General features: G+C 42.4%; 1 protein-coding gene across 1 annotated transcript; it reads right to left on the reverse strand.

Moving 5' to 3' along the window:
* Window positions 1–631: 631 nt before the first annotated feature.
* Window positions 632–11,761, reverse strand: dipk2b (divergent protein kinase domain 2B). Its single transcript, XM_078408697.1, has 5 exons — window positions 11,364–11,761; window positions 7,932–8,196; window positions 6,406–6,579; window positions 5,250–5,538; window positions 632–969 (listed from the first exon to the last, which is right to left on the reverse strand). The coding sequence occupies exons 1-5, from the start codon at window positions 11,558–11,560 to the stop codon at window positions 632–634; spliced, it is 1,263 nt and encodes a 420-aa protein (XP_078264823.1). The 5' UTR covers window positions 11,561–11,761.
* Between the last annotated feature and the right edge of the window lie 304 nt (window positions 11,762–12,065).

The following is a 12,065-nucleotide window of genomic DNA, read 5'->3' on the forward strand; positions in this document are numbered from 1 at the left end:
TTTCTGAAAGTCCAGGTACACCACATCCACTGGCTCTCCCTTGTCCATTTTCCTAGTTACATCCTCAAAAAATTCCAGAAGATTAGTCAAGCATGATTTCCCCTTCGTAAATCCATGCTGACTCAGACCGATCCTGTTACTGCTATCCGAATGTGCCGCTATTTCATCTTTTAAAATTGACTTCAGCAGCTTCCCCACCACCGATGTCAGGCTAACTGGTCTATAATTCCTTGTTTTCTCTCTCCCTCCTTTCTTAAAAAGTGGGATAACATTAGCTACCCTCCAATCCACAGGAACTGATCCTGAATCGAGAGAACATTGGAAAGTGATCTCCAATGTGACCACGATTTCTAGAGCCACCTCCTTAAGTACCCTGGGATGCAGACCATCAGGCCCTAGGGATTTATCAAGCTTCAGTCCCATCAGTCTACCCATCACGATTCCTGCCTAATGTGAATTTCACTCCACACCCCTATTCAGTGAGCTGAACTTGCAGACTTTGCATGGAATATTCTACAGAAACGCAGCACATTATGTAATTTGTTGTATGTGAATAAATGTGCACAAATGCAAGGTAGGTGAATACACTGTGCAATACAAACTAGTTGAACCTTAGCGAAGGTGTAGGGTATCAATAGTCTTTATTATATTTACATTCTGGATATCTGTATTTGAAACGGGGATCACAAGAGCGCAATGATTTTAACAATTCTATAAGCCACCCAGCTGCCTCAAGAACAACCTTCGTGGAGAGCATCTCATCACCGCAGACACCCAGATATTTGTCTATTTGGTTCTGCACGTTTGGGGAAGAGGTAAATTTTCCGACCACAAGGTGAGGCAGGAGATCCCTGCACACCTTTGTGAAGCTCAGTGCCTCATTGATATTCCCACAAGGTGCAAAATCAGTTTTGCAGTCTGAAGTCAAACAAGAGAAGATATCCTTTTTTCCATGGACAAATTCCTTATCTGCAGAAAAATGAAACTGCATGTAAACAAATCATATTTTATGCACATTTGTTCATCTACAGGGGCCCAGTAGTAAATCTTAAAGAGATTGGCCATTCAGGATGGAAAAGAGAAAACAATGACACTTCAGAAGGCCTATCAATGGAAACTCTTATCAAGAGGCTTGGTAGGTGAGTATATTCAAGGCAGATCTTGAGAGATTTTTGAGTGTTTAGGGAATTACTAGACATTGGGTTGGTGCAGGAAGGTGACATTGAGGTAGAATAAGGGGTGGCACTGTGGCGCAGCGGTAGAGTTGCTGCCTTACAGCAAGAGAGACCAGGGTTCGATCCTGACCACTGCTGCTGTCTGTGCGGAGTTTGTACGTTCTCCCTGTGACCCTGTGGGTTTTCTCCAGGTGTTCCGGTTTCCTCCCACACTCCAAAGATGTACATATTTGTAGGTTAATTGGCCTTGGTAATATTGTAAATTATTCCTAGTGTGTAGGACAGTTCGAGTGTACAGGGTGATCGCTGGTCAACACGGACTCCATGGCCCGAAGGGTCTGTTTCCTGTTTCTAAAGACAATGAACGACTTTGTTCAAACTTGACAAGTATATATTTAAGTATATATTTAATGCATGAATGAGAGAGGGGTTTAAACATATCGCCAACCATTTTAACAACTGGATATTTCATTCTGGTAGTGCATAACCAGTGCTTTAAAGTGGGACAAATTTTAGGGGTGGATTGACACAGGACTTTTCTGTTGTCAATTAACTTTTTATAAAGTTCTGAGGAAAACTACTGTTAAACTGAAAGGAGTGCAGAGAATATTTAAGAGGATGTTATCAGAACTTGGGGGCCTGCTATAGGAAGTGGTTGGGCAGGTTAGGGCTTTATTCCGTGGAGCACAGGAGGCTGAGGAGTAATCTCATAGTATTGTAGAAATTCAAGAGTGTAATGGATAGGCTGAATGCAGTCTTTTTCAGTCATGGTCCTGAGCTACTATCTACCTCAATGGAGATGCTCGGACTATCTTTAATTGGAGTTTATCTTGCATTAAACATTATTCCCCTTACCATGTATCTATACACAGTGGATGGCTCGATTGTAATAATTTGTTAGATAGAGCTCTAGGGGCTAGTGGAATCAAAGGATATAGGGAGAAGGCAGGTATGGGTTATTGATTGTGGACAATCAGCCATGATTACAACGAATGGCGGTGCTGGCTCAAAGGGCCGAATGGCCTCCTCCTGCACATATTTTCTATGTATAGTCTTTCCTCTGACTGGTTAGCAGGCAACAAAAGCTTTTCACTGTACGTTTGTACATGTGACAATAAACTAAACTTTTTCCCAGGGTTGGGGAATGAAGGACTAGGCTTTGATTTAAGATGAATGGGGATAAATTTAATAGGAACCTCATAGTCAATTTTTTCTCAGGGTGGTGGGTATAGGTAAGGAGGTGGCAAATGAGGTAGTTTAGGTAGTTAAGACATTTGGACGGGTATGAGGTTATGAAGGTTATGGGTCAAACTCGGGATTAGCGTCTTGGTCGACATGGGCAAGATGGGCCAAAGGGTCTGTTTCCATGTTGTGTGACTCTGACTATAAACTGTTCGAAAGGTTTCCACATCTTCATTGAAGACAGTGACCCTGCACCAGATCTGAGGTTACATTGTCATGTTGGGTATAAAACAGCTTTAAAATGGCTAGAAAATTGACTAATAGAAAGAATATAAAAACTAACCATTTTCTCAGAGGTTGAGAAAGAAACTTCACAATCCCACTATACCCAAAATGATTTACCTTCATTGGTTGTATCATCGGAGCACCGAGCGAGTAGCTTAATTTGCAGACACCACCTTCCGACAAATAACAGTGTGATACCAACCAGCCAATGTACTTTCCTGATGCTGATTGAGGAAAAACTCAATAACTCCCCTGCCCTGTTTCAGAATAGTTGGATTGGGATTAATTTTAGTTATTTTTGTGGGGATTTGGATGTCCTTGGCAATTGTTGTCTTTTTAACTTCTTGGGGTGTTTGCTTTAATTTATTTTAATTTTTTTATTTGTTATTTAAATAGGTGCATGAGTAGGCCATTCGGCCCTTCGAGCCTGCACCACCATTCAATATGATCATGGCTGATCATCCAATTCAGTATCCTGTACTTCTCTCCATACCCCCTGATCCCTTTAGCCACAAGGGCCACATCTAACTCCCTCTTAAATATAGCCAATGAACTGGTCTCAACTACCTTCTGTGGCCGAGAATTCCACAGATTCACCACTCTCTGTGTGGAAAAAAAAACCCTTTCTTATCTTAGTCCTAAAAGACTTCCCCCTTATCCTTAAACTGTGACCCCTTGTTCTGGACTTCCCCAACATCGGGAACAATCTTCCTGCATCTAGCCTGTCCAACCCCTTAAGATCCCCCCTCAATCTTCTAAATTCCAACGAGTACAAGCCGAGTCTATCCAGTCTTTCTTCATATGAAAGTCCTGCCATCCCAGGAATCAATCTGGTGAACCTTCTCTGTACTCACTCTATGGCAAGAATGTCTTTCCTCAGATTAGGAGACCAAAACTGTACGCAATACTCCAGGTGTGGTCTCACCAATGCCCTGTACAACTGCAGCAGAACCTCCCTGCTCCTATACTCAAATCCCCTCACTATGAATGCCAACATACCATTCGCTTTCTTCACTGCCTGCTGCACCTGCATGCCTACTTTCAATGACTCATGTATTTGTATGTTCTGAAACATTGATAATTATTTTAATGTCTCAGGAGCAATGTCTATTTTTAAAAGAATTAAGACTATATAGTTTTAATAAACTGTTATAATATAGCTATAATTTGTTGAACAGTAACAAGCAATAGGTTGTGGGGAGGAGAGTGGACCAGATTTGGTTACCCAAGCCATGCTGCTGACAACACAGAAGGCTTTTTGATGCCTAAAAGCTGACCGTGAACATTGCTGCTTCCTGTGGATCCCACAACCTTCAGTTGGGAGGATGGTGAGGGATATATGTGCATTCTATTTTACTGAGCAATGTCCATGACAATATGATTGGTATATAGTGTAATATTGGTATATTAAGATTACAATGTGAGTAGTCTAAATCAGCATGTTTATTTTTGAGGGAAATCCTGGTTGTATTCCCTTTTTTGAGTTTAAGTTTAGTTCATTATCACGTGTGCTGAGGTGCAGTAAAAAGCTTTTGTTGCATCAGTGGAAAGATGATACATGATTACAATTGAGCACTCCACAGTGTGCAAATGCATGATGAAGGGAATAACATCAATAATGTTTAGTATAAGATAATGTCCAGTAAAGTCTGATCAAAGATGGTCTGAGGGACTCCAATGAGGTAGATAGTAGCTCAATACTGCTCTCTAGTCGTTGGTAGGATGGTCCAGTTGCCTGACTGGGAAGAAACTGTCCCCGAATCTGGATGTGTGCGTTTTCAGACTTCTATACCTTTTGCCTGATGGGAGAGGGAAGAAGAGGGAAAGGCTGGGGTGCATCATTCTTGATTATGCTGGTAGCCTTGCTGAGGCAGCATGAGATGAAAATGGAGTCAATGGAAGGGAGATTGGTTTATATTGAGGATGTAACTCACAGGATGTCTAAGGGGAAATCAGTGCAGTTTGTACAATTGAATTTTTGGGAGAGAGCATGAAAGTGGATGCATCAGGATAATGTGGGATCTTATTGAGCTTTATACTTCTATTTCCTTGAGCTTCCCCACAGGTACATTAAATAGGAATTTGGTGCCACTTTCCCTGAACTGGGGCTTCACTCTTCACTACAACCTTCTGACACCGATTCAGGAGTGCTGCTTGAATGCTTCACCTCATCTGTTGTCAGCTTGTGATCTAATTACTTCACTAGTGTTTTTCACTCACATGGCCGAGACCCCTCGTGAACATTTTTAGACTTTGTGCTTAAATTAAATATAAAGTTGATATCACTTTTTCAATGTGGTTTCACGGTGGCATAGCTGGTAGAGCTGCTGCCTCACAGTGCGAGAGACCCGGATTAGCTCCTGACTAAGGGTGCTGTTTGTGTGGAGTTTATACGTTCTACCTGATAACCGTGTGGGTTTCCTCCGGGTGTTCCGGTTTCCTCCCACATCCCGTAGACATGCGGGTTTGTTGGTTGATTGGCCTCTGTCAAATGGCATAACATAGTACTAGTGTGAACAGGTAATCTATATTCTGAGTTACTGCAGCACTTTGTGTCTTTCTTTGTACACTAGCATCTGCAGTTCCTTGTTTCTCTTGAATGCTTACCTTCCAGCTTGTCAATGATGCCAATTGTGCTGGTGTCTATGATGTAGAGTCTCTCATCCTCGAAGGTGCCGAACATATTGTCATGGACACTGGTGTAGTACATAAAATAATTCAGGTCATTGTTTCCGAGCAAGTGTGTAATCTGTAGAAGCTGGTAGGCAACATCGGCAGTATCTTCAGGGGATGCATTGTAGAACTCTTTGATAGGTTTTGTCCAGGGAGTCACCATTAGTCGACCACAAGAGCCAAAGTATCGCACAAATGGCCATCCTTCTATCCCTGGGAAAAGCTGAAAATATCTATATGTCAGTTTTGCAGGGGAGTGTTGGATTTTTAGATGAAGAATTGTTATCAGTGAGAGTGCAGCCTGACCTCCCATCTACCTCATTGGAGACCATTGAACTATCATTAATCGGACCTCAATGTTAGATCTTGCTCTAAATGCTGTACGCTCTAAACGCTGTACGCTCTGGCGCAGCGGTCGAGTTGCTGCCTTGCAGCACCAGAGATCCGGATTCGATCCTAAATACGGATGCTGTCTGTACTGAGTTTGTACGTTCTTTCCGCGACCTGCGTGGGTTTTCTCTGGGGACTCTGGTTTCTTTCCACACTCCAAAGACCCACACAGTCACAGGGAGAACGTAAAACACCATACAGACGGCACCTGTAGTCAGAATTAATCCTAGCTCTGGTGCTGTAAGGCAGCAACTCAACCGCTGCGCCACCGTGCAGCCCTGAGAGGTTAATCTCTCCTCATAAGACAAACCTGCCACTGCAGAATAAATATAATAACCATCTGCCGACTGCCTTTTTCATAAGTGTACCCTACCTTGAGGAGATGGATCAGAATTATCCAAATGTTCAGATGAATATCATTTTAGCAGAACGTTTCTTGTGATTAAACTCCTCGTGCAAACAAATATAAGGCAAATGTATCATTTACCTTCCTAATTGTTTACTCTACCTATATGTTAACTTTCAGTGATTCCTGCACAAGAACACCCAGGTCCCTCCTGAACATTAATATTTTTTTAACTCCCACCATTTAAAAAGTTACTTGTCCCTCTATTTGCTCTAAATGGTTGACCATGTTATATTGCATCCACAGTGGAGAATAGGAACTATGAAAGTGAGTTTTAGTTGCGTCGGACTCTACCTGTAGAACAAGAGGGTGGGTGTTGATAGACAACGTATAGAGCAGTCGGAGTTTGTCTCGATCGGTGAAATGCTGCATCAGGACACTGCCCGAGTCCCTCACTTCAGCGTAACGTCGAACAATCCGGTCCAACAGGCGCTGGGATGGACACCTCAGTAAGGGGCTTGGGAGGGTCTGCAGCACAAATAAACGTTGATTTAAATCTGTGCATGAATACATAAGGGAATGCATGAACAGCTCGGAGAAAGGCAATAGTATTGTTCAAAAATAAAAGCACTCAGCTGCTCAGTGTCTCATTTACACATCAGGCGGCACAATGGCGCAGCAGTGCAGCTGCTGCCTTTCAGCACCAGAGACCCGGGTTTGATCCTGCTTACGGGTGCTGTCTTGGCGGAGTTTGCCCGTTCACCCCGTCTGGGTGCTCCAGTTTCCTCCCACGTTCCAAAGATGTACAGCTTTATAGGTTAATTGGCTTTGGTAAGAATTGTAAAATGTCACTTGTGTGCAGGACAGTGTTAGTTTACGGGGTGATCGCTGGTCAGCACGGACTCGGTGGGCCGAAGAGTCTGTTTCTGAGTCTGTATCACTAAACTAAACTTGTGTCTGTTAATCTTTTAGAATTTGAGCAATTCTGTCTTCCTATTGACCTCACTGTCTCTGCATTTGCTGAAACCTCTGAGCAATTTGAGTATAAGAGATGGGCGATCGGACTGATATACAGTGCATTCAGAAAGTATTCAGACCCCTTCTCTTTTTCACATTTTGTTACGTTACAGCCTTATTTTAAAATGGATAAAACTCTTTTTTTTTAATCATCAATCTACACACACACACAAAATAATTGAATCCATTTTAAAATAAGGCTGTAATGTAACAAAATGTGGAAAAGGTGAAGGAGTCCAAATACTTTCTGAATCCACTATTCAAGGGAGGTTCTACTCAATTTTCATAATAAGCTATCATTGATAACAAACTTTGGCAATCATCCAATGCTAATTGGGTTTTGAGTGTGAAAATTGGGAAATAATGATGCAGTTGGAGAGACCAGACTTGAAGTACGATGTGCAGTTCTGGTTGTTCAGCTACAGGAAGGATGTCAATACTGGAAATGGGACAGGTGAGATTCACCAGGATGTTGCCTTGGCTTGCGAGTTTAATTTGGAGGAAGAGATTGGATAGGCTGGGACCTCGGAGCACAGGAGGTTGAAGGGTGACCTAATTCAAACCTGAAAACTGGTTCAATCCTGACTATAGGTGCTTTCTATATGGAGTTTGTATGTTCTCCCCATGACCGCTTGGGTTTTCCCCGGCTGCTCCGGTTTCCTCCCACACCAAAGACCTACAGGTTTGTTAGTTAATTGACTTTGGTAAAAGATTGTAAATTGTCCCCAGAATGTAAGGTAGTGCTAATGTACGGGGATCGCTGGTCGGCATAGGCTCGGTGGGCCGAAGGGCCTGTTTCCACACTATCTCTAAACTAAACTAAAAATCCAATATCTTTTATGCTTTGTAATTGAAAAATATACCTGAACCAGTTCAGCAGTCAGCCGATCAGCTGTGAGCCATTTCTGGAAACGCTCTGTGGCTCTAAGGACATTTTCAATGCTGCAGCGTATTTTCTTTGCTGCTGAGAGACAGATTTTCTGATCAGAAAGTTCATTCTGATACTGGCTTTGTAGTCGAGAAATGACAACCGCCTTCCTGGTCTCGGCATCCACGCTGTAGTTGGCAAAATACGTCTTCCTGTGGCTGGGAGGGAGTCTTAAATCTGCAGATAGCCAGTTCTCAAATCTGCAAACAATGTGGAGACGTGAGATGTTGGGAAATGATTCTTGTGCATCCTGGAGAAAAGCAATTCTTTATCCTTTCACTCTGTGTGCTTACCAAAGATGGTATTATGCGATTTAGCAATTACTTTCCCTTGGACTTTAGAGATAGAGAGCGCATGTTCACTCCACATGTGTGATGTTTGGTTTCCGGTTACCTCTCTTTTTAATTCTCCATCCTAATCCCACTGTATTTGACATCTTCTATTAGTTTATTTACTGCGTGGAAACAGGCCCTTCGGCCCATTGAGAACGCCGACTGTCGATCACCCCAGACACTAACACTGCTCAACACTCTGGGAACAATTTACAGTATTACCAAAGCCAATTACCCTACAAATCTGTAGGTCTTTGGAATGTGGGGGGAAACATGGAGAAAATCCACACAGTCGCCAGGAGAATGTACAAACTCTGTACAGACAGCACCCGTCGTCAGGACCGAACCCAAGTCTCTGGCGCAGTGAGGCAGCAACTCTACCGCTGCACAACCGTGCCACCCTTAATGCTTCCTGCTCCGAGCTCGCTAACTTTTAAAATAGTTAATCTGGGTTGATTGGTCGGGGGAAGATGCACGATTGGATTTGCAATTTAATTTTATTATAAATCCACTAGCTTCCACAGCCATCTTAACTACAGCTATGTCCCCCACTTAGCTCTGCTTCCTGCAACGACTCCCTTCAATGCTCAGATAGTCTCTGTTGTATCGACTGATGATGAGACTTTCCATGCCGTTAAAGCTGTCTTATTTTCCCCTTTATCGTTACTTTCCCTCAATCATAGTTTACAGGGTTCTTGGGTCCTGTCTCCTCCACTTTCTGAACTCTGTTCTCATGCCCTCTCTTCCCAGCGTGAACAAGGGTAGCATTGGCCTTACTTCCCACCCCACCCCACCAGCCTTCACATTAGATGCATCCACCTCTGATTGCCACCACCATCAATGGGATTCTGCAGCAGACACGCTTTCCCCTTGTCTTCACTCTTCATTCATCATTCCCTCCATGACTCCCTGATTATTTGTCCATCTTGTCCTTCGAACGTGGGCTCGGTGGGGCCACCGAGAATGAAGGGGGAATCCGATAGGAGGACCATTGAGAATGAAGGGGGCGCCGGCAGGGAGCATTGCGAGAACGAAATGGGGGCCCTGCAGGGGGCTGTCGAGAATGAAGAGGGACCCGGGGGCATTGATGAAGAGGGACTCGGCAGGGGGGTGACCTGCTGCCATGTGCAGTGACAGGCAGATGATGAGACTGTTTTGTGAACTTTTGTAACTTTGTCGGCCCCAGATACGTGGCGACTCTCTGCCTAGGTGAGGTCGGCTGTGTGATTTTACAGAATTGTAATACAAAAACAAGGTATTTCATTGTATTTTGGTACGTGACAATGAGGTACCAGTGAAAAATTGATCTTTTGTCTTTCTCTGTATGTTGCACCCCTCTGGACTTGAACAGGTTCAGGGACCAGGTTTTGTTTCTTCATGGATTGATGCTGTATATTTCCATTTGAATGTTTTTGTTCTTCCTTCTCTATCTACAGATATTTATTGTTACCTTGACAGCTTTGGTTTCCACCCTAACTTGAACATTTCCCCTCCACCCAAATCTATGTCTCAACAATCTAAAACATGCTTGTTTTCTCAGTTTTCCAGTTCTGATGAGAGGGTCCTTGACCTGAAACATTGATGCTCTTCATCACACAAGCACCCTGCTGAGTTCTTTCAGCATTTTCATACTTCAGCCTAAGATATAAATGGGTTTGTTTCCTTCAACAGGAAAGAGTTGGGTGTGGTAGGTCTGATACCCATATTGGGAAGAGTAGGAATGACGTTGCCAGATTGTATTTTCATATTACCTCCATGTCAATGAAACTTCTCAAAGTTTTAGCCATGAGAAAGATCTGTGTTGGAGTTGTATAAAGTGTATTGATTTCATTTCCATTATTACATGGTTTCATTCATGTCCTTGTCATTTTTTAAAAACTATTTTTTAGGGTGGCACAGTGGTGCAGAGGTAGAGTCGATTCCTCACAGAGCTAGAGAGCTGGGTTTGATCCTGACTAAGGGTGCTGTCTGTACAGGGTTTACATGTTCTCCCTGAAACTCTGGGTTTTCTCTGGGTGCTCCAGTTTCCTCCCACATTCCAAAGACGTGCAAGTTTCTAGGTTAATTGACTTCTGTAAATTGCCCCTAGAGTGTAGGATAGTAGTATAGGTGATCGTTGGTCAGCACGAACCCAGTGGGCCAAAGAGCCTGCTTCCGCGATGCATCTCTAAACTTAACTAAATATGTGCTGCACCACGATCGATCAGTTTGAGAAGCAAGGAGGCAAGGAAGGCAACTTTCTGAAGTGAGATTCAAGTGGTCTAATACAATGGCAGGAAATGAGCTTGGTGTTGATTAGCAGTCATTTTACACCACAGCTGATTTTTTCCAATGGAACATACTTGATTCACGGACACTCCATCATAGATCAATTTCACCCCCAAGTTTTTAATTCTAATTGTTATTAAATTTCTCACATTCAGTTTCTTTGTTTTTTTCCTGCAAATAATGTCGAAAGAACCAATACAATACTGACAAATAAAATGTCAGGTTTATTTATTTCAGATCTGGCCAGAAACTGAAAAGTAAAGTAACAACAATGGTTTATATTGGATTATGGCATTGTAAAGTAACAACAATGGTTTATATTAGATTATTGTTTTCAGCAAATATTTTCCCTTAGCACTGTTTCCAATATGTAACGAAGAATCAAGCAATAAACTATTAAACAAATGGGTTCTCATCATGTGACACTTTATTCTGCCAGTCACAATTTCCAAACTATTACAGCATTCAGATGGAAAATTCATCTGGAGACACCTAAATCGACTGAAAGGAAATTTCACAATCTCTGTGGAAAGGAAACAATTCAAATTGTAGGGAGCAGTTTCAATTCGCTCCTGTACCCGTACAAACTACTCTTCCCAAAACTAAACTGATGTTGCTAGAATCAGTGTGAACATAAATTAGAAAAATCTAATTAGGATTATTTCATATAAATTGGTGTTCTGAATATATTTGGTTTTTCATTTCTGATAGTGTTTACAGCCCGTCACAAATGGTTCTGCTAACCACGGTAAAATCATAAATCTCACCTGATTTCTTCTTTGAATAATTTTTTGCACAGTGATGTTCCAATACAAGCATTGCACTTATCCAAACCCAGAAAGTTCCAGCCATAGTTATAGACTGGTTTCAGCTGTGTTCCGTTGGTGATGTCTTCAGCTCTTGTGTTTAAACGAACTTCCCAGGGTGCCAAAAAGATGAAGGACCAGAAGGTACAAGTCCACATATCTGCCAATTCTCCACACAGGTCTATGAACTTTATACTGTAACTGCTTGATACATATTCGTCAAGAATGCAGTAACAGATCTTCGGCACACTAAATGTGAAATGTGACTGGAATTTGTTTAGGTAGTTATGAAAGCTGAAGTCCAAGAACCACCATTTCTGTGTAGATTGTTGAGAGAGGAAATATGAAGCATGCTGATAAGCTGGTTGCTATGGTCATACTTCCTTGTGCTCTCCAAACCAGGAATGTGACTGGGTGCAACATTTGTCTGCTTCCTATCTGTGTAGCTTCACAATGATCATGTGCTGTAGGATAGATAATGGTCGGATATCCTGGCATTTTTTTCATTTTTGTCATCCGCAAGTTATTTGGAAGCTTTACCAGCAGTTTTGCTCTTTTACAAAATGTAAGCTTTCTTGCTGTGACCAAAGTAGTATCATTTTTGAAGTAATGACACAAAATGCTGGAATAACTCAGTGTTGGTTGAAACCGAAGGTGGACATA

Source organism: Rhinoraja longicauda, chromosome 12, assembly GCF_053455715.1.
Source record: "Rhinoraja longicauda isolate Sanriku21f chromosome 12, sRhiLon1.1, whole genome shotgun sequence".
NCBI lineage: Eukaryota > Metazoa > Chordata > Chondrichthyes > Rajiformes > Arhynchobatidae > Rhinoraja > Rhinoraja longicauda.

What these genes read in the sequence shown, in the direction of transcription:
- dipk2b (XM_078408697.1), bottom strand. Translation starts at nt 11,560, where the DNA reads ATGTGGACTTGTACCTTCTGGTCCTTCATCTTTTTGGCACCCTGGGAA. An exon ending in TTATTCAAAGAAGAAATCAG is followed by an intron (nt 8,197 to 11,363) that starts GTGAGATTTATG and finishes CATTGTTTGCAG; the next exon opens with ATTTGAGAACTGGCTATCTG. An exon ending in CCCACCCTCTTGTTCTACAG is followed by an intron (nt 5,539 to 6,405) that starts GTAGAGTCCGAC and finishes AGATATTTTCAG; the next exon opens with CTTTTCCCAGGGATAGAAGG.